This window comes from Schistocerca gregaria, chromosome 9, assembly GCF_023897955.1.
Source record: "Schistocerca gregaria isolate iqSchGreg1 chromosome 9, iqSchGreg1.2, whole genome shotgun sequence".
NCBI classification, from domain to species: domain Eukaryota; kingdom Metazoa; phylum Arthropoda; class Insecta; order Orthoptera; family Acrididae; genus Schistocerca; species Schistocerca gregaria.
The window spans coordinates 98647460-98670654 of NC_064928.1; the positions used below are offsets into that span (position 1 = coordinate 98647460).

Genomic DNA, 23195 nt, shown 5'->3' on the forward strand with positions numbered 1-23195 from the left:
TGTACCAGGTTTTGTGAAGTCAGTCATGTACAATACCATACAAGCTAGAGAGAACGTTCTTTGATAATTGATCTCTGTGCAGGAGTATTTGATTTCTATGGATAATTACACAAAACAATAGTCCAACCTATCTCTAAAGACACAATACTCACAATCACATTGTGGTTACTGGCCAAGTAGCGTATTAGCTGCTGTATCAAGAGTCCTGGAATAAATATTTCACAGTCAACTAACTTTATACCTCAGCAAATACATCTTAAGTAATAGATATTACTTTAAAGTCAGTACCCGCCAGTAAGCTGTTGTTGTTGTTGTTGTTGTTGTTCCCAGTGTTACGTTTACACGATCATGATTTCAGCAAAAAACAGTCTAATGACTTTAAAGAAATATATTATGACTGTGACCCCACATTATGAAAAAAATATTAACAGAAATTAGCCTGTTTTTGAAAAACTGAAATATGCCATAGACAATTGTGAAGTCACAGGAAATTGTGACACTTAACATTTTCTTCTAAACTGAAGTGATTTGAAAGCTACTTGAGACACAGGCAGTAGCATATTGTCAGCAGGAATGAAGAGCTATCTTGGAAGCTCATGTTATTAGTCCTGGGTCATCTCTCCATGTGTGTGTGTGTGTGTGTGTGTGTGTGTGTGTGTGTGTGTGTGTGTGTGTGAGAGAGAGAGAGAGAGAGAGAGAGAGAGAGAGAGAGAGAGAGATATTGCCATCCCTGTCTTGAAGATACAATTTCTGTGAAGACAACTGCGTGCATTACTTAAGTGCTAGATCTAAACATATCAATACTGCCATCATACAAGTGAATGATGATCTGTCGTCTGAGTCCATATGGGTGCAAAACCTGGGACTCACACTAAATGTGAATTAAGTGCCAAGTAATTTCAGTACACCATCATAAAGCGAGAACTTCTGAATTCCACAAACAAGTGGCCCCTATTCTTTCCTATGGTATCTCATTAACATATAAGAAAAAGTATACGAACACCTCAAGGGTCTGAAAATAGTGTCGCCTCGTGCTGGAAGACTTCTCCGTGCCTCTACGCGCTCCAGAATTTTCGAAACATATTTGCACTGGGTGTGAAAAATTAACATCTGCACTGACTGTTCATATGAATCACTACTGTTCTAGTGTAATCCAACAAAGGAGGAGAACTAATCTTGTATGCTCATGTGTTTTTCATCTGCTTATTTGGCCACTTCATTCTGCAGCTAGTATGGTTGTGGCATAAAAAGTTATGTGACCACCATGAACTGTGTCTCCTCCAATAGCTTGTTATTGTGCAAGCATTTCAGTACCTCACATTACAGATTAAGTAACTGTCATCTCACTATCATAAAAGAGTCTCACTTATCGATTAACCTAAATGCACTCATCCATAAAACAGAAACACTGACAAAAACCTTCTCTGTTGCTGCTGTCCACTGCCAGAATATGTTACTTGCATTCTGTGAGCAATACAGTATCCTGTTGCATGTAAGAAAAAGCCGAATCACTTGCTTTGTAAACTTACATACCTGGTCTATTCAGGGGCACTACGCATCAAGATGGTTGAAAGAACTGGTGAGGGAGAGGGTAGATTCACACCAGTGTGTACAAATGATAAGCTATGGTGATACTGACAGGCCTTATAAAGCAGGCCCATTGGCCTCAGGTGTCACCAGCAGAAAAGAATGAGTGCAACCTGCCCATGTCCTCCAGAATTGTGCCAGCTAGACAACCCTGCATGTACTGGTGATCCTCATGTCATGCTATTGAGTGTGGTAGCCAATACTAGATGTTTGATGCAGAGCAATGCCTCCTACCCTCCCCCCTAAGGGGTTAACGACGATGACGAAATTGATGTACAGATGGCTAGGAGGACACAAGGACATACCTCCCCCAGACATGCCATAGACACCTTGCAGTCCATCAACCGAATCCCCTATGAAGCAACGGCTGGCCGCACACCAGCTCCGAGCATCGCTGAAATTTCCAAAGTCATGCAGTAACCCATCACTTTGTCTCAAGACTCGTGAAAGCATGATGAGTTAATCAGCAGACAGGCTGCCTCCAGATCCTCATCACCAAAGAGTAGCCACAGTTTCACGAAAACTCGGAAGCCTACCATTGTCTCCTGTGTAAGACACTGATAGAATGGTGGCACAGATAAATGCCTTAATGCTCTAAGCTTGATTGTTTGTATCCTTGTAGCTACACTTCTGACATAGCACTACTGGGGAAGGATGAGTAGATTTGCTTTATAATTCCTCACCCTGTCAGCTTTTCCAGTGAGCACAGGTTGCTAGGCCCTGTTAAATTTGCAATATGAGAGTTTCTCAGTAACACACAAGTGCTCCAAGTTACAAAATGTTACTTCACCCTTGTTCACACTGTGTTGCAGCATTAACAGTTCTGTGCACCTTTTCTGTGACACGTGTCACAAACACCGTCTTGCCAGCATGTTTTGATGTAATGTCCACAATATTTGCCCAGTGGCTTACTTGAGTAGCACATTGGCTGATCTGGACTGTACTGTCTGTAGCAGTGGCTGGAATGAGACTAAAAATATTTACAATAAGAACACTAAACTTTTCTGGGATGCAGCACTTCTTGAGTTGTAACACAAAAAATAATCTTCCTATCTTCCTATCAAACAAGTAAGCAATTGGTCCCATCTTCTTCCTGTTACATTCTCTTTCAGTCTCTCTCTCTCTCTCTCTCTCTCTCTCTCTCTCTCTCTCCTATCTCTTCTGTTACATCCATTGCTGCCATGGCTTGCAGTCTGTTTAGTTACCTGTACATAATTTGTAAGGTGGCTTTTATGTATGCAGTGTGCTAGAATATTGTAGGTACAAATGAAATGGGTGGTAAGAGGAAAACGAAACAAGCAGATAATCGTAACAAACCTAGGTCTGGAAACCGATGGTTTCCCTGATGTTGCATATTGTGACTGAGTACATGAACACCTTCTAACAGAGTACCTGAGGATCCAACCTGCAGACAAACATGGTACAGTAAGTGCTCCACATGACCGCCCTTCATGTGAGGGAAGGCTTCAGCACATTTCTTCATCAAAGTCTATACATGTCCAAAGATCCCCCGTTTGTTTTGAATGCATTGATAAGCATCAACAGTATATTGTCAGAGTATTGTGCCATTAACACGGCTGGAATACAGCAAAGCTTTTAAATAACCTACAGAGTAAACTCCTCTGGATTCAGGATGAGGGATGTGGAGGCCACAGTATTGGCTAGTTGTGCCCAATATGCTTGTTGTCGAAGATTTGTACACGTATTTCCCAACAGCCACATGAAAGTGTCCTGTTGGACCATCGTGCATGTCCCATGTATGTATCCTTTCACCTTAAGGAATGTCAGCAGCTTACATGTAGCCTTAGACATGTGTTGTGGAACAGAAATCCAGCTGCCACATGCAGGGTGAGAGGGGCCAGTTCTGAATGTGTTAACAGTATTTTTTCATTGCCATTTCGTAGCAAATGCACAAAATAAAATGAAAGCCATACAGAACATTGTAAGGCATACAACAGGAGTAAAACAGGGAGAATACCATAATATCAAACTGAACTATAACACTTCTGTAATATCTGATCCCCAGCAGGTAGCAAATAATTTTAACTCTTATTTCTCTGAGGCAGTTGAGATTCTGGTGAAGCAAAACTTTCAAAATGCTGTCACTGCAAGTCAGATTAAAACTATCCCTAGTAACAAGTCTCTCTTCCTATACCCAACAGATGAACAGGAAATGCTAAAAACAATAAGGGAACTAAAATCAAAATTTTCCTCTGGTACTGACAACACACCAGACCATATCATTAACAAATGTGCACACATAGTAGTTAAGCCTATGGTAGACATCTGCAATAGTTCACTTTCTCAGGGAATCTTCCCAGAAATGTTAAAAATAGCTAAAGTCAAGCCATGGTACAATAAGGGTGAAAAAACAGCTATAACAAAATATAGGCCAGTGTGTCTACTATCGGTTTTTTCTAAAATAATTGAAAAAATATTTTATAAAAGACTTGTAGATTTCATTGAAGAAAATAAACTTTTCTCAGCTAGACAGCATGGTTTCGAAAAATGTAAATCCACTGAGACAGCTATTATCGATTTCTTAAATGAAGCTTTAAATGCATTAGATAAAAAAGGACACATAGCAGCAATATTCCTAGATCTTTCAAAAGCATTTGACATCATTAACCATGGTCTATTGCTTAGAAAGCTAGAAAATGTTGGTGTCAGAGGCCCAGCCTATTAGTGGCTAAAGTCATATCTACAAAACAGACACCAGATAGTTGAAGTCTTGTACAAAGAAGGAAAACATTTAACTTCCTATCAATCAGAAAAACACTGTTAAATACGGTGTGCCATTGGGTTCCGTACTGGGACCAATCTTGTTCTTGCTGTTTGTAAATGATCTGGTACCATCCAGCCCTAACTATAAGCACATTAAATATGCGGATGATACAAATATACTTATCAAAGGAAAGACCCCAGAAGAGCTCCAAAATGAAGTAAAAAAGAACACTACACATGTATCAGAATGGTTTGCAGTGAACAGCTTAATAATAAACACACATAAAACACACTATGCATCTACACACAGTGCAGAATAAACAGCCTTTAATTGCAACCATAGAACTGTTAGGCAAAAGACTTGACATTGTAAATGGCAGCAGAATTTTGGGAGTTTGGATCCAAGATGACCTAAGATGGCAGAAACACACACAACACCTATGTAGTCAATTAAATACAATTTGTTATATTATAAAAATTCTTGCTGGATGCACATCAATGCAAAATAATGTGTACTATGCCCAAGAACAATCACTACTAAGATATGGTTTAATTTGCTGGGGAAATTCACCACCCAGCAAAAGCTGTTTTATTGCACAAAAAAGAATGATAAGAGTCATGGAAGGCTCAGCACCTCGATCTTCATGCAAACCCTCATTTAAAAAGCTTCATATTCTTCCATTACCATGCCTATATATCCTAGAAACAATAATGTTTATAAGGAAAATCGTAGATGAAAATAGCAAGATTGCTCCAAAAAAACCAAAATATCCATTCATACAACACAAGGAATAATCAAGATTTACATATGCAGTTTTCACATACAACACTAAAACAAAAAGGACCCTTGCAAGCAGGAAAAGAACTGTATAAGAAACTACCTAAAGAAATTAAGGCAATAACTGGGATGCATAAATTCAAAACTGCAGTGTGTGACTACTTGCTACAGAATTGCTACTATAGTGTTAATGAAGTTTTATCTACAATGTAAATATGTGAAAAATTTAAGTAGTTTACACAATTAAGGCCAAAATAAGAAATGTGTACATGTAGATTTATCTCTGTATTATATGTGGTCTATTACATATATGTGTGTGTCTGTATAATCAAGGCCGAATGTATGAAATGTGTGCGTGTAAAATTTATTTGCGTATTTGTAAAATGTTATTCTCATATGTTACAGTTATACTACTATATACTGAAAACCATACAACAGTTTTTTCTGTTAAACTTTATTGCAAATTATGTGACTTGTCCTATATCATTATGTGCCCCTGTACAGTGTATGATTCATAGGACCAATAAATAAATATAAATATACACTTGTGCTTACATGGTATCAAAGAAACTATTGGTTTCTGGACCTGTGCTTACTGTTGGGAATGCAGGGGGGACAGCATAATCGTCAGTCAGAACAATTCCCAACAATTGGTAATAAAATGACGTTTGTTAAATGTAAGTAAATACTCAACTTAAATGAAGCTTCTTCTTGTGAAATGTCCAGCACAATTAGTTTAAAATTACTACAAATCCTCTAAAACATTAAATTTGTTACTCTGTGCCTCCAAGTGATGCTTACGCAGAGTCCAGAGTTGGCCTACAATAATGAGGCATCGACCAGTCACTATCCACACACGTGATATCCAAGGGTTGGCAGCTGCGGCCCCTGGCAGACCTCTGTGTAGTTCATACTGCCGACCCATACAGCTGCTGCTCTAAGAGTGTTTCGAGCACAGTCTATCGATTGTGGTGCGGCATTCTCTGGAGTCAAGAGTACTGTCACCACATTTATTAGCATTATTTGCTTTCTCATTGTCCAAGCAGAGTTATTGGAGACATTTTTTCTGATAAGGTACAACCTACTGAGAAGAAATTTCATCCAACACTTGTCTGCAAAGTGTGTTCAATCAAACGAAATGTCATGCAAATTTATTGCATTCACAGTTACAAAGCTATGATTTTGAAAAATGTGTTAAGAAACAGCAGCCCAGCTACCCCATGCAGCAGGAGTATTGTAAAATTTGCATGACTGCACTTGTGCTTACATTGTATAGAGAAAAATATTAGTTTCCTCATTTATGTTTATTAGGATTCTTTGCTTGTTTCATTGTCCTCTACTTACCCACTTCATTTGTGCCTTTAGTAATCAAACACCCTGTATATATCTTCAAACAGGTTTGATGCAACCCTCCATGGCTTTTTCTCCTGTACCAGTCTCTTCATTTCAGAGTAACAGCATTTACACCCAATGTCCTCAGCTATTTGTAGGATATATTCAGACCTCTGTCCTACCCTCCACTGTTAGGAAGAACTAGACTCCGTTTAGGATGTAAGACCTCTTATAAGATGTGTGTGTCATGATGACTTCAATATAAAATATCTGCAGTAGAGGGCTGTATGGCTCTATTATTGTCAGGATAAATAAATTTACAAATGGAATAAAATTTTCACAGATCAGCTGCAGCACTGGATGGAGAGTGAGAAAGTCTGTGACCTGGTTTACGATGATTGTGCACTTGAGACAGAACTGGAGTCTCGAACCTGGAACTTCCTGTACACCCGCATACAGCTGCTCCTTTCTGCGTACCCGACAACACTGAAAGTAAGTACAAAGGGTAGTTACAATGTGCAAGGCAACATACAGCCACTGTACCTCACAAGGGAATTTCCCCATCGCAGCAACCCCCCCCCCCCCTCCCCCTCAGATTTAGTTATAAGTTGGCGCAGTGGATAGGCCTTGAAAAACTGAACACAGATCAATCAAAAAAACAGGAAGAAGTTGTGTGGAACTATGAAAAAAATAAGCAAATTATACAAACTGAGTAGTCCATCTGCAAGATAGGTAACATCAAGGATGGTGTGAGCTCAGGAGCACTGTGGTCCTGTGGTTAGCGTGAACAGCTGCAGAACGAGAGGTCCTCGGTTCAAGTCTTCTGTCAAGTGAAAAGTTTAATTTTTTTATTTTCAGGCAATTATCAAAGGTCAGGCACTCACACATATCAACTTTGCTCTCCAAAATTCCTGGACGTGTTAAGATTTGCTTGGACATATGCAGGATTTGACGGTCTACACGAAAAATAAGAAAACGTTAAAAACATATGGTTTAATAGAGCACAGGGAAAACTGTGCGACTGTGAAACTGTTGCATTCATTTGTTGCAGTTTATGTGACAAACTCTTATGTTTTCTTTTTTGGGAGTGATTATCACATCCGAAAGGAAACCTAAATCGGACAAGGTAGAAGAAACTTTTTACCCATTCGCCAAGTGTACAAGTTAGGTGGGTCGACAACATATTCCTGTCATGTGACGCACATGCCGTCACCAGTGTCATATAGAATATATCAGACGTGTTTTCCTGTGGAGGAATCAGTTGACCTATGACCTTGCGATCAGATGTTTTCAGTTCCAATTGAAGAGGCATGTCCTTTCGTCTACTAATTGCACCGTTTTGCTGTGTGGTTGCAAAACACAGACACTAAACTTATTACAGTGAACAGAGACGTCAATGAACGAACGGACATATCATAACTTTGCGAAAATAAAGAAAGTAAACTTTTCACTTGACGGAAGACTTGAACCAAGGACCTTTAGTTCCACAGCTGCTCATGCTAACCACGGGACCACGGCACACCTGAGCTCACACCACCCATGATGTTGCCTATCTTGCACATGGACTACTCAGTTTGTATATTTTGCTTATTTTTTTCATAGTTCCACACAACTTCTTCCTGTTTTCTCGATTGATCTGTGTTCAGTTACTCAAGGCCTATCCACTGTGCCAACTTATAACTAAATCTGAGGGGGGTGCGATGGGGAGGTTCCCTTGTCAGAAGAAACACTGCTGCAGTCAGTGTCGATATACACTTCTGTGGCCAACTGTTTAAGGTAATATCAGTGTTTAAACTGTTGGAGAATAAAACTCGTAAGTGAATGATGAAATATCAAGTAGACTAACAAAGTTATCACACCAACATTGGTGCTGTGCTTAGTTACATGAGGAATATGTCTTTGAGTGACAGATTAGAATACTAATTAGTAAAATCAGTTTGCAAAAAATGGAAAGAGAGATAACGTATGAAAGGTAAAGATGACATTTTAATTACCACCTTGAAAAAATAAACTTACATAATTAATTTTACATTCGTTTGCAGGAACTTGCTGCAGCCCTGGTACACATTGAAATCCATGTACCACAATACTCTAGCATGCTACTAGGAACTGAAAAAAAATTGCTCAGCTCATTCGCAAATTGAAGTGTTGTGTAGTAAATTTGTTTTAGCATTTGGTGAGGAACAGCACTGCAACTGTCCCTAGTGAGTTGGTGGAAGTGTGCAACAATTCATTATCATATGGAACACCAATTAGTTAATGGAGATGCTTCCATGTGACCAGAATGACAGAAGAAAATGACAGATTGTCTCTCTGAGAAGAACCACCAGTCATAAGAGTAGTCGTGGCCATAGTGCTCAAAGAATAGTGTCTCACAATTGAGGTAATGGTGGAAAATCAGTTTTTAATCAATTTTCCACATCATGCACATGATTTTCAATACGACATTAGTCCCCATCTGCTCGGTTTTGAGAGGGCTCACACCCATTCAAAAGCCCACCGAACTGACGCAGCAGAAACGTTGCATCTGTGTCAGACCAATCCATCCAGGTGACTTGTATAGCCACCTAACTATGGATGAATGTTGGGTGGGTCACTATCAATCCGACAGTAAGGAGCAAAGCAATCATTGGAAACATATGAACTCACTACCACTAAAAAAAGGCGAAGACCCAGTCATTGTCAGCCAGGCGATGCTGTTTTTTGGGACTGCCACATTGTGGTGATAGCATATTATGCTCATAATGGGCAAATCATCACAGGAGTGTATTGGAGAAATATCCTGAGGAGGGTAAAGGAGCTATCATTGCGGTAAGTTGTCCAGCGGTGTGTATTTGTTCCACAGCAATGACCTAGCCGATATCGCACAGGACACAGTGGCTCATGTTGCTTCTTTAGGTTATTAAATTTTCTCCCTCCTCATGTATCCTCCTAACACAGTACAGAGTGGCCAATGACTATGTCCTCTTTACTTGGATGAAGAAACCATTGCACAGAAGGCATTGTGTAGGTATGAAGACAAACTCATTTTTGAGAGGCAATATTCATAAACAGCCAAACTGCAGCCTCTTACAACAAGGTTTCTGCCAAGTTGTCTATCATTAGAAATGTCACATTGAAGGGGGGATACGTAGAGAAGGCAAACACCCATCACCTTTCCTCACTTTCACTACTGACTTCCCCCCTCCTCCCCCCCCCCCCCCCCAAAGAGATAATTAAAACTTTATGACTACCCCTTGCAGACAGTTACTTGCCATTAAGTGAGATCAGTGTTAGTTTACTGGCTGCATTATGTCTATTTGATATACATTAACGACTTACCATTCCATACTGGTGAAGATGCAAAGTTAGTTCTTTTTGCTGATGATACAAGTATAGTAATAACATCCAAAAACCAAGAACTGAGTGATGTAATTGTAAATGATGTTTTTCACAAAATTATTAAGTGGTTCTCAGCAAACGGACTCTCTTTAAATTTTGATAAAACACAGTATATACAGTTCCGTACAGTAAATGGCACAACTCCAGTAATAAATATGGACTTTGAACAGAAGTCTGTAGCTAAGGTAGAATTTTCAAAATTTTTAGGTGTGTCCATTGATGAGAGGTTAAACTGGAAGCAACACATTGATGGTCTGCTGGAACGTCTGAGTTCAGCTACGTGTGCTATTAGGGTTATTGCAAATTTTGGTGATAAGAATCTCAGTAAATTAGCTTACTATGCCTACTTTCATTCACTGCTTTCGTATGGCATCGTATTCTGTGGTAATTCATCGTTGAGTAGAAAAGTATTCATTGCTCAAAAATGTGTAATCAGAATAATTGCTTGAGCCCACCCATGGTCATCCTGCAGACATCTATTTAAGGATCTAGGGATCCTCACAGTAACCTCACAGTATATATATTCACTTATGATATTTGTTGTTAATAATCCAACCCAGTTCAAAAGTAATAGCAGTGTGCATAGCTATAACACCAGGAGAAAGGACGATCTTCACTATGCAGGGTTAAATCTGACTTTGGCACAGAAAGGGGTAAATTATGCTGCCACAAAAGTCTTTGGTCACCTACCAAACAGTATCAAATGCCTGACAGATAGTCAACCAACATTTAAAAATAAATTAAAAGAATTTCTAGATGACAACTCCTTCTACTCATTGGCTGAATTTTTAGATATAAATTAAGGGAGGGAAAAAAAAACTAACTTTAACATTAGTGTCATGCAATATTTTGTGTAATGTAATATCGTGTACAGACATCTTTCATTAACCTGACACGTTCCACATCATTATGAAGTGTCATATTCATGATCTATGGAACAAGTATTAATCTAATCTAATCTAATCTAATAGAATCAGATGAGTAACTATCTTGTCCACTTTCCATGGTCCATAGTGACCGTCACCTATGGTCGTACAGAGAAGGTGATTCACTCATAGGCAGAGCACCATTGTGAGATATACCCCTGCTGAGAGCACAGACACAGAGTGGCCTCAGAGACTGACTGGATTTAAAGATAGTTTAAGAATTAAATGTATGCAAGTTCTCCTAACCACAGTGTTCCTGTCTCCTTTCTATAAGAATTCTCTCAGCCTGCACAGCTGTGGAAATTCTGCCAGGGGTGTAGGATCACCTCACTACACAGCTATGGACAGTCAACAGGCAACCTTCCACAGAAATCAGTCTTGGACAAAGAGCACACACGGCCATGAAGTTCGGATATCTGCGGAACCAGATAAGAATATTAGTGCCGTGGCTTATGGATGCACAAGTGGTACTTTGTGTTACTCATGTGACAGACTGAAGATTATTTGATTGGAATGTCAGAACTGGTTGTCTAATAAAATAATATCAAAGTAATGGCTGTTGGTACAGTGTTATTAAATTTTTAAAAGCATAATGTGGAGGAAATTTCCTGGCACATTAAAACTGTACGCCGGACTGGGACTCAAACTCATATCAGCGCACACTCCGCTGCAGAGTGAAAATTTCATTCTGAAAACATACCCTAGGCTGTGGTTAAGCCATGTTTACACAATATCCTTTCTTACAGGAGTGCTAGTTCTGCATGGTTCGCAGGAGAGCTTCTGTAAAGTTTGGAAGGTAGGAGATGAGGTACTGGCAGAAGTAAACCTGTGAGGACGGGCCATGAGTCGTGCTTGGGTAGCTAATTTGGTAGAGCACTTGCCCACAGAAGGCAAAGGTCCCGAGTTCGAGATTCAGTCTAGCACACAGTTTTAATCTGCCAGGAAGTTTCATAACAGCGCACACTCCGCTGCAGAGTGAAAATCTCATTCTGGATAATGTGGAGGAGTTGGTTTGCTGAGTATGGTGTCAGTCATTTCAGTATAGTCTCTGTTGGTCTGCCACATTGCAGTGTCTATCTCTAAGAGCGTCTGCTGACTCAGGTTTTCTGTGACACTGTCCTGTGACTCAAACAAACCTGTGATGACTGATGTCACCCTTCTCTGTTTGTGTTCAATATCCCCTGTTATAGCCCGCACCACCTAGCAAGGTGCTTCCACACATAGAGGCAGAGCAAAAAGGAAGCGTGGGGGGATGGGAACTGCGCATGCACAGCAGCAGAGAGCAGGTAAACAAAATCCACATTGCTCAACTGAGTTGCTATGGACAACAGTCAGGCTCATTTGTGTACAGTACATTGAATTACACGTTCAAATCTATGAGGGGAATAATAAATGTTAAAACCACTTTCAATCAATCGTCTTGAGAGAAATATTAATTCACTTTTTGATGATGTTGCATCCACTGCTCCACAGATTTACTCTGTGTGATGTCTGGAGGTGAGAACAGCTGCCACAGCTTTGTGAAGACATGAAGCACAATTTTTCTCAAAATGATAATTGTCTAACAATTAGGTCATTGAAACTGCTTGCAATGTTGTTGTTGTTGTTGTTGTTGTTGTTGTTGTTGTTGTTGTTGTTGTTGTCTTCAGTCCTGAGACTGGTTTGATGCAACTCTCCATACTACTCTATCCTGTGCAAGCTTCTTCATCTCCCAGTACCTACTGCAACCTACATCCTTCTGAATCTGCTTAGTGTATTCATCTCTTGGTCTTCCTCTACGATTTTTACCCTCCACGCTGCCCTCCAATACTAAATTGGTGATCCCTCGATGCCTCACAACATGTCCTACTAACCGGTCCCTTCTTCTTGACAAGTTTTGCCACAAACTCCTCCCCTATTCTATTCAGTACCTCCTCATTAGTTATGTGATCTACCCATCTAATCTTCAGCATTCTTCCGTAGCACCACATTTCGAAAGCTTCTATTTTCTTCTTGTCTAAGCTATTTATCGTCCACGTTTCACTTCTATACATGGCTACACTCCACACAAATACTTTCAGAAATGACTTCCTGACACTCAATCAATACTCAGTGTTAACAAATTTCTCTTCTTAAGAAACGTTTTCCTTGCCATTGCCAGTCTACATTTTATATCCTCTCTACTTCGACCATCATCAGTTATTTTGCTCCCCAAATACCAAATTACTACTTTAAGTGTCTCATTTCCTAATCTAATTCCCTCAGCATCATGCGACTTAATTCGAGTACTTTCCATTATCCTCGTTTTGCTTTTATTGATGTTTATCTTATTCCCTCCTTTGAAGACACTGTCCATTCCGTTCAACTGCTCTTCTAAGTCCTTTGCTGTCTCTGACAGAATTACAATGTCATCGGCAAACCTCAAAGTTTTTATTTCTTCTCCATGGATTTTAATACCTACTCCGAATTTTTCTTTTGTTTCCTTTATTGCTTGCTCAATATACAGATTGAATAACATCAGGGATAGTGCCATCCGATTTCTGTACAAATTGTAAATAGCCTTTCACTCTCTGTATTTTACCGCTGCCACCTTTAGAATTTGAAAGAGAGTATTCGAGTCAACATTGTCAACAGCTTTCTCTAAGTCTACACATGCTAGAAATGTAGGTTTGCCCTTCCTTAATCTTTCTTCTGAGATAAGTCATAGAGTCAGTATTACCTCACGTGTTCCAACATTTGTACGGAATCCAAACTGATCTTCCCCGAGGTCGGCTTCTATCACTTTTTCCATTCGTCTGTAAAGAATGCGCGTCAGCATTTTGCAGCTGTGACTTATTAAACTGATAGTTCGGTAATTTTCACATCTGTCAACACCTGCTTTCTTTGGGATTGGGATTATTATATTATTCTTGAAGTCTGAGGGTATTTCGCCTGTCTCATATGTCTTGCTCACCAGATGGTAGAGTTTTGTCAGGACCGGCTCTCCCAAGGTTGTCAGTAGTTCTAATGGAATGTTGTCTACTCCCGGGGCCTTGTTTCGACTCTGGTCTTTCAGTGCTCTGTCAAACTCTTCACGCAATATCATATATCCCATTTCATCTTCATCTACCTCCTCTTCCATTTGCATAATATTGTCCTCAAGTACATCGCCCTTGTATGGGCCCTTTATATACTCCTTCCTCCTTTCTTCTTTCCCTTCTTTGCGTAGAACTGGGTTTCCATCAAAGCTCTTGATATTCAAGTGGCTCTCCTTTCTCCAAAGGTCTCTTTTAATTTTCCTGTAGGCAGTATCTATCCTACCCCTAGTGAGATAAGCCTCTACATCCTTACATTTGTCCTCTAGCCATCCCTGCTTAGCCATTTTGCACTTCCTGTCGATATCATTTTTGAGACGTTTGTATTCCATTTTGCCTGCTTCATTTACTGCAGTTTTATATTTTCTCCTTTCATCAATTAAATTCAATAATAATTGATTATTGCAATAATTTACATTTATTGTGATTTGAACTGCATTATAAGTAAAAATTTAATTCACAACAAAATTAACTTCAAGCACCAATCGAAATCATTATATTTGCTTGACAACTGCTTCTACTCAATACAATTTTTAAAAATGTGTAAGGTGTGTGTGTAGGGGGGGGGAGGGGGGGTTGAATGTGGATGACTATAGTTAAGTGTGAATGCTCCCTGTAAAAAAGAATTAGTGGTAGAAAAGACTAATGTAAAAGATGATCATAAAAATTGTCAGTAAGTTGTCACACTTTTCACTGTTAATGGACATTATGAGTGTAAACTAACAATTTTGATATTACAGTGAGGGAGACCACATTTATAATCAATTGAATGAGCAAACAATTAACAATCATCTGTGAGTAACTCCAGAGGATGCTTACCGATAACATCTAAAACCACCAGTATTTCAAATAACAGTTACTATCATTTTAGCACCTTATCCAGTTCGTGCCTTGAAAATGACAGAGGTTTACGTGTGGAAATATTGGACTTCTGATGAATATATTCAGCATGTTATTAAAGCATATAACATGATGGGAGAAGCTTAACTTCTCCTTGGGAAAAATTTTTGAATGTTATAGTGTGCATAACTAAAAGGATACAAAGTCCTAGTCAAAAAGGCTGGGAAGTTCTCATTATTATGTATGGAACTGATATGTTGACAAACACTTGTTTTAAATCATGTGGCTTCAAAATTAAGAAATATTATTACTTTGTCCAAAGTCTGTGTCATAATACCATCATCACTTCTATTTGAGTCTGTTTCTGAACAATCTGATTGTAAATTTATAATGATAGGTTCAAGGCTTATATCCGTCATCACTTCCCTGTCAGATTCTTCTTTCTGAAGCTTTTCAGCATGCTGCATGGACAGTGCTCACACTACAGGTGGAATGTTGTCTATTGCCTCATTGTCTGTTGTCTCATGCACAAGTGATTTCCTGTATGTTATCTTGAATGTGTTACTTTTTCCCTTACACATAGCCTTAAAACCTTTTGCTCAAATTAATTCTGTGGGACTACACTGACTATAACACAGGGGTAAACTCATAACTATGTCACGTCATTCATATGCAAGGAAGTGAAGTTTGTACATTCTGTCACGTGACTTCTATAAATTAATGAGCTGCAGGAGATTGGCATGAGTGTGGTTTATACGGTGCTTAATATTTTTATTTTTAAACTTGGGAAAAATATCCACTTTTCTGGTGTGTGTACTTGGTGTTTTCTCTATAACAGTTGAATTATAATTGGCCATGACCTACTTCGGAGTAAGGTATGGCAAGAATTATGAATCACGTCACGAAAATAACAGTGTTCATTTCCGAATGGTAATCACTGCAGTTTTTCTTACATGTAAATACAACTTTATTCTCAGAAACAAAACCAGAAGAACAGTCAGCATGCAGAATAAATATCTGAGAACTTATTCCTGTGACAACTTTAAAACTGCCAATACTATCACTCATTTTGCCAGCAGATCTTCTTCGAATGATTCCAATTGATCCATGTTTCAAGGTAATACATTGCTGAACTACCTCCTTCTCTTGTATCATGAATCTTTGTGGGATATAGATCGTGCTGCACCTGTGTCACTTCTTTTAACTAAAAACACTCTTCTTAACGTATCTGGAACCAATGTCTTTTAAAATTATTTACAAGGACAAAGCTGCATAACTGTAACACATTTTTGTGATGTTGGGCATTCGTCATTCACATGGAGCACTTTAAAACATCATTGTTAAAACCATCTATTTGAGTTAAGAGTTCCTTGCGATTTCGATGCTTTCCAGGTGATACAAAACCAACTGTTTCTACAGTTCATAGAGCTCTGACACTTTCGTTTACAATTCTTTGTACAGCTTTCTTGCTGACATCACATGGTTCTACAGTCCGTTCTTGTGTTTACAAATGTCAACAGTAAGGGACCTGCTCTGAAATTCACGTTTGAAAAAGTTACAAATATGGTAAATAATCTGCCTCGCCTGCTTGTGAAGTACTTCACATTGCTGTCACCTGACTTTTTTTCAAATTCACAGCTATACTGCTACAAGAAAGCAAAGGAAACACAAATATTGACAGTTGAATGAATAATTCAGTTGTTATCAAGTATGGCAACAGTGCAACAAGCAGGAGCGAAATTCTTGCTCTCTAGCTGTAACTCTCTGCTAGCCACCCAGAAAGAGAATGAATATTATTGGCTGCCAGTGGCTAGTAGAGAGGGATGCGCAGAATGGCTGAAAATTGGGCCACCTTCTTACATGATGTGAACTTCAGTCGTGTATGGCATGAGGCCCAAATGCTTCAGCAATAATTTAGATCGTGTCTGCTCTGTATACTGACTGTATAAAGTGGTTATATTGTAAGGATAGTGTTAGTTACTATGATGCTCAGCTGATCATCTTTTAAACAAATGTTGTTCAATAAGTAAGGCAGCACTTTTTTTTCTTAAAACAGTTTGGTTTGATGTGGGATTCCAGTACACCATATTATTCCCGACTCTTTAGGCTGCAGAACCCTATTTTGCAACCTAACCTCCATTCAATGTGGCAGCCTTATGGCACCTTACTGGGCAGGCCTGATGCTCTCATGGTACCACTCTACTGGTCAATGTTGGAGCCAATGTCTTGCTGCGTCAATAACCTCCCCATCATCTATGTACTACTTCCCACATACTGCATTCTTTGTTGGGTCAAACAGATGTAAATCAGAAGTTAGAAGATCCAGGCTGTAAGGTGGGTGAGGAAGAACAGTCTTTTGCGTACCCCAATTGGTGAATGAGTGTGGGCACTACCAACAGACACATCCAGTTGTACAACGAGGTATTTGATTGTGATCCATCAATCATCTCAAATGAAAATGTTCACACACTCCAACACTGCAAAAGTCACACCTGTGTGCAGCCAACTGACACACGTGAAACTGGACAGCTTTATGTGACTTTCTTGCTGTGATGACAGATGCCTTGCCCAATGATTCACTGTGTTTTTGTTCACTGCACGGTCTCGGTAGACATTACCTATGAATATATATGATGATCTGGTTTGCTGCCAAAAGAAACTCGGTGACAGCTTTCTGCTTGAAAGCATCTCCATTACAGATGCCATTTTGAAGGCTATGTATAGTGCTGCCACTTATCAGAACTTCATAAAACTATAGGGGCTAAAACAGGAATATTCCACGATGTCCCACAATAAAGTCTGCATTTTTGTTGTGAAGCAAGTGCTGGCCAGCAGCACGAGGTAGACGGTTTAAAGTCAGTAAAAATATTTCTGTTACTGATAAAACAGATACATGTACAGTATTTAATAATCATTTTCTGAGCATTGCTAGTGAATTAAATAAAAATTTAGTTTCTACAGGGAATGTAACTTTCTTGGAAAATGCTTTTCCGAGATTGATGTCTGAAATTCTTCTCTGTGATACAGACAAGGGGAAGATTGAATCAGTAATTTAATCACTAAAGACTAAGGACTCTCATGGATGCGATGGTATGCCTAGCAATACATTAAAGTACTGTGCAGCACATGTTAGCCCTGTATCTAGCCATAATTTTTAATTTTTCCTTTGAGAATTGTCAGCTTACTGAATGATTAAATTACTCAGTAGTAAAGCTGCTTTATAAAAAGAGAAAAAAGGACAATGTAGACAATTTTGGAACTATTTCTATGCCATCAGTGTTTGCAAAAGTTATTGAAAAGGCTGTGTATGTAAGATTTGCTATCAAATGTACTGTTCAGCTTTAGAAGTCATTTAACAACTGAAAATGCTGTATTTTCTTTTCTCTGTGAGGTAGTGGATGGGTTACACAAAAGGTTTCAAGTGCTAGGCATATTTTTTGATTTAACTAAGGCATTTGATTGTGTTGATCACAAAATATTGCTCTGGAAGTTGGGCCTTTATGGAATATGGAGAGGAGGTCACAATTGGTTCACCTCTTACTTTAGCAACAGACAGCAAAAGGTCATTATTCACAGTGTTGAGAAATGCTGTGATGTGGGGTCTCAGTGGGGTACAGTCATGTGGGAGGTACCCCAGGAATCAGTGTTGGGGCCACTCCTGTTCCTTATTTATGTAATTGATATGCCCTCTAGTATTATAGGTAACTTTAAAATATTTCTGTTTGCTGATGACACTAGCTTGGTAATAGATGATGTTGTCTGCAACACTGACTCAGTTTCAAATTGTGCAGTTCATGGCATAAGTCCATGGCTTGTAGAAAATAAAGTGACACTAAATCATAGTGAGACACAGTTTTTGCAGTTTATAACACACAATACACTGCCAATCACTTCGTTTTGGCACATCGGGAACATTCCAAAACATCTGAGAACATTCAAGAAATTCAGAAGCTTCCTAAAACATTCCAAAATCGAGAACATAAATATTTTACATTTGCAAGCATGAGTTCACATTAAAAAATATTCATAGAGCTTGACAACATAGATAAATCTTGAACTTTTCTTTTAAAATACGTGTTAATGCAAAAGACACATAAGATGTCCTGGTGACCAACACAGTGCAGTAGCAACCATTTAAAACATTCATATCTTGAAAAACACAATAGCTACCACTACACGACCACTGTAGTATACAACAGGGGAACAAATGACACAATTTGTCACAAACATTTGTGTGAGAATCAACCTCTAAGAACATAAATTAGAAAGCTGTACTGAATCATTGTATTCTCAATACTGCTATATTTAATTTAGTGAAAGAAAACTTTGCTTTGTTTTCACTGTATTTCATACATAATTAATTAATAATTAATTCATACTTATTCTGCCATTCTTATGAACTACGTATTTCATCTTGTTATTTGGTAAGTAGATAAATTCTTTGGGTTTCCTGTCTCTAGAGAAAGCTACATATAACTGACCACGAGAAAAGCATGATTATTTCAAATTAATACATCTTCATGTTCGTCCTTGTGCCTTATTTTTATTGGTACTACACACATCAAAAAACGTTTTGCATCACTGCGGTTCTGAGAATTCTGGAACTGCACAGAAAATTGGAATAGAGATCAACATAAACATCATTTCCGCCCTTTTTAATGCTCATGAAAACCACACATTGCATGTTGTACCACCATACAGCAAGACCTTCAGAGGGGGTGGTCCAGATTGCTGTACACACCGATCCTCTTGGCATTGATGCATGTCTGTATTCGTTGTGGCATTCTATCCACAAGTTCATCACGGCACTATTGGTCCAGATTGTACCACTCCTCAATGGCGATTCGGTGTAGATCCCTTAGAATGGTTGGTGGGTCACGTCGACCATTGACAATCCGTTTCAGTCTATCCCAGGCATGTTCGATAGATTTCATGTTTGAAGGACATGCTGGCTACTCTAGCCGAGTGAGGTCGTTATCCTGAAGGAAGTCATTCACAAGATGTGCACAATGGTGTGCGAATTGTCATCCATGAAGACAAATGCCTCGCCAATATGCTGCTGATAGGGTTGCACTATCAGCTGGAGTGTGGCATTCACATATTGTACAGCCATTACAGCACCTTCCATGACAACCAGTGGCGTATTTCAGCCCCACATAATGCCACCCCAAAATAGCAGGGAACCTCCACCATGCTGCACTTTCTGGACAGTTTATCTAAGGCGTTCAGCCTGATGGGGTTGCCTTCACACACATCTCCGAGGCAACACTCATTGGTGTAGAGAATGTGATGCAACCCTGAGCAGTCCATTCAGCATGTTGTGGAGCCCATCTGTGCTGCAAGGTGTCTTGGTTGCAAAGATGGACCTTGCCATAGATGTCGGGAGTGAAGTTGCACAGCTTGAGTCATAAGACAACGTCCTGTGGCTCCAAGAAAAGCACTTTTCAACATGGTGGTGTTGCTGTCATGGTTCCTCTGAGCCATAATCTGTAGGTAGCGGTCATCCACTGACTAAGGCATGTCATCGACAGTTCCTGTCTCTCTGTATCTCCTCCATATTCAAACAACATCGCTTTGGTTCACTCCAAGATGCCTGGACACTTTCCTTGTTGAGAGCCCTTCCTGGCACAAAGTAACAATGCGGGCACGATCGAACCGTGGGATTTGACCATCTAGACATGGTTAAACTACAGACAACACAAGCCGTGTACCTCCTTCCTGGTGGAATGACTGGAACTGATCGCCTGTTGGGCCACCGCTGCTCATGCGTTTTTGTTTATATTTTCGGACAGATTTAGTGATGAAGAGGTAGTGTACAAAGATCGTGACGATGTCCTCCAAAGGTGGGATGAATATCTAAAAGAGCTATAAGACACAAATCGCAAACCAGAAACTCTGGAACTTGAATCACGCAACATTGTAAGTGATGACAAGAAAGGACCAACCATCATAATGGAAGAAGTAAAGTCTGCCATAGCTGCAATGAAAAATGGCAAAGCAGTAGGTAGAGATACCATACCGGGAGAAATATTAAAAAGCTTGAATCAAGATGGAATAAGAGAAATATTGAGGTTATGTAATAAAATATATGGCAGTAGTGAATGGCCTGAGGACTTTCTGACAACAGTAACGATTCCATTATGGAAAAAACAAGGAACCAAGAAATGCAGTGAGCATGGGACAATCAGTCTCATTTCGCATGCAGCCAAAGAGATGTTAAGAATAATTAATAAAAGACTTGAAAAAGTAATGGAGAAGAATCTTGGCAAGGAGCAGTTTGGCTTTAGAAGGAATACGGGCACCAGAGATGCAATAGGGCTTCTACGAATCTAGGGGAGAAAGGTTTATTGAAAAAGGAAGAGACCTGTACATGTGCTTCATCGATCTAGAAAAGGCATTTGTTAATGTGATTTGGGACAAGCTAGTGACTATAATGAGGGAAAAGAGGTGTACTGGAAAACCAGAAGACTTGTAAACTCATTATATCTTAATCAAAAAGCCTCAGTTAAAATCAGAGGAGAAAGTACAAACTGGATTGGATTAGGAAAGGGAGTAAGGCATGGATGCTGTCTATCACCTACTCTTTTCAACCTCTACTTGGAAAATATGCTTGACCAGTGCTCATTATATGACAAAGGAGTAGAAATTGGAGGAAGAAGAGTAGGGTATTTGAGGTTGGCTGATGACATGTTCCTTCTAGCCACAGGGGAAACAGAATGGCAGAAATTGGTGGACATCATTGAAGCTAATGGAAAAAATTAAGGAATGAAAATCAACACAAAGAAAACAAAAGTATTGGCACTATGATGACATAAGGAAATAAAAATTATGCTGAATGCAGAAGTACTAGAACAGGTGCAAAATTTTAAGTATCTTGGAAGCAAGATAGACACCGACTGGAAGTGCACCACAGAAATTAAAATGAGGATAGCAATGGAAAAGAGGCATTTTATACGAAAAGCAGAATTTTCTGCAGTGGTCTGGACATAGAACTCGGGAAGAGACGCATAAAATGTCTTCTATGGAGTGTTTTTCTATATGGTGCTGAAACATGGACTTTGAGGAAGAAAGACAAAGAAAGGCTGGAGGCTTTTGAGATGTGGACATGACGGAGGATGGAAAGAATAAGTTGCATGTACAGAGTAAAAAATGAAGAGGTACTGAAAAGAGTAGGAGAGAAGAGACAGTTACTAGATGTAATAAAAATAAGAAAAAGAAATTGGATTGGGCATATATTAAGAAAGAATGACAGGTTGATAAAAACAGTTTTTGAAGGTTATGTAGAAGGGAAAAGGGAGTGAGGAAGAGATTTCAGATACTGGATGATGTGGTGGATGGTACAACATACGGTAGCCTTAAGAAGGAAGCAATTGATCGCAGAAAATGGAGAGGCGAAGGACCTGCTGATATAGCAGAATACTGATGATTATGAGTGACATCTCTGAATAGTCAAAGGGACTGTGTATGTGAACAGTGTCCACAGTCAGTGTCTATCTTCAAGAGTTCTGGGAACCGGGGTGATGCAAAACTTTTTTTGTTTTGTGTAAATGGTAATCTTACTGGAAATTGCAGTCTTTTGCATTTAAATGGCAGTTCGATCGATATGAGCAGAACCCTCAGTATAAATGCTATTTTTGCTTTACCTATCCTAATATTAGTTTTGCTGTGTGTTCATGACCATTTCTTGTTTTGAATATTTAAAATAATATTGTCCTCTACTGCATTTCTTACTGACAAAATGTCTGTCTCAGAACAACATTCAGAGAAAGCTCATCTATTTATTCATTTGAGCTTGTGATGTTGTTACATAAATCATTCTAAGTTCAGTTTGGCCAGTTACACAATCAGTTGGTGAGTGCCTTTACTAATTTATGAGTATTTTGTCCAAGTATTCTGCTTCTTCATCATTGGAAACTTAAGCTCTCATATTTACTCTTAATTGTACTTTCCTCACTAGATACAAAGAAATGATTTTTTCAAACGCACATTGATATCATCTGCTGGAGTTAATTTTTGAGTAACTGGACCCATTTGCTGAAAATGTCCAGAATGTGTAAGTAATGCACCTCCCATTAATTCTGGATTATCTTGGAAATTTAGAACATTCTCGAATCTTCGGGAAGGTTCGATAACATTGTGGAAAATTCTACAACATTCTCAAACATTCTGGACAGTCTCAGCCACTTAGGCACTCGATGCCAAGCTGCTTCACTGTCTTCCCACAGAAATCCATTGCTGGGATGTCCTCTTTTGACTCTCATATCTTCATAACTAACAGATGCAGTTGCAAAACAAAACTACCTTCATGGAGAGAGAGAGAGAGGGGGGGGGGGGGGGGGGTGGAGGATTATCACACCTTATAACCCCCATGGGACTGTGAAATTCATTTATGTAGTTTTGGTGATGTACATAGACACACCACACTTACTTTATCATATAAATTCATTGTAATTATATAAATTCAGTGTAATGCACTGAATTAGCTTTCTTTTGAGGCATTTGTCAGTGTAGTTGAATAAATGCAATAAAAGTCCAACTTTTGTCTAAATTTGTGATATGAGAAGTCTTTGTTAC

At 39.1% G+C, this 23195-nt stretch overlaps 1 protein-coding gene across 6 annotated transcripts in view; it reads left to right on the forward strand.

Annotated features, from left to right (window-relative positions):
- Positions 1-23195, forward strand: part of LOC126292242 (actin-histidine N-methyltransferase) — a 518712-nt gene that overhangs the window by 360778 nt on the left and 134739 nt on the right. For 2 of the 6 annotated variants that reach the window (XM_049986132.1, XM_049986133.1), the window contains exon 10: positions 6765-6913. The exons of the other annotated variants lie outside the window; for them this stretch is intronic. In XM_049986132.1, the coding sequence (XP_049842089.1) occupies positions 6765-6913 (149 nt within the window). The remainder of the gene's footprint in view (positions 1-6764; positions 6914-23195) is intronic. 6 annotated transcript variants of the gene reach the window in all.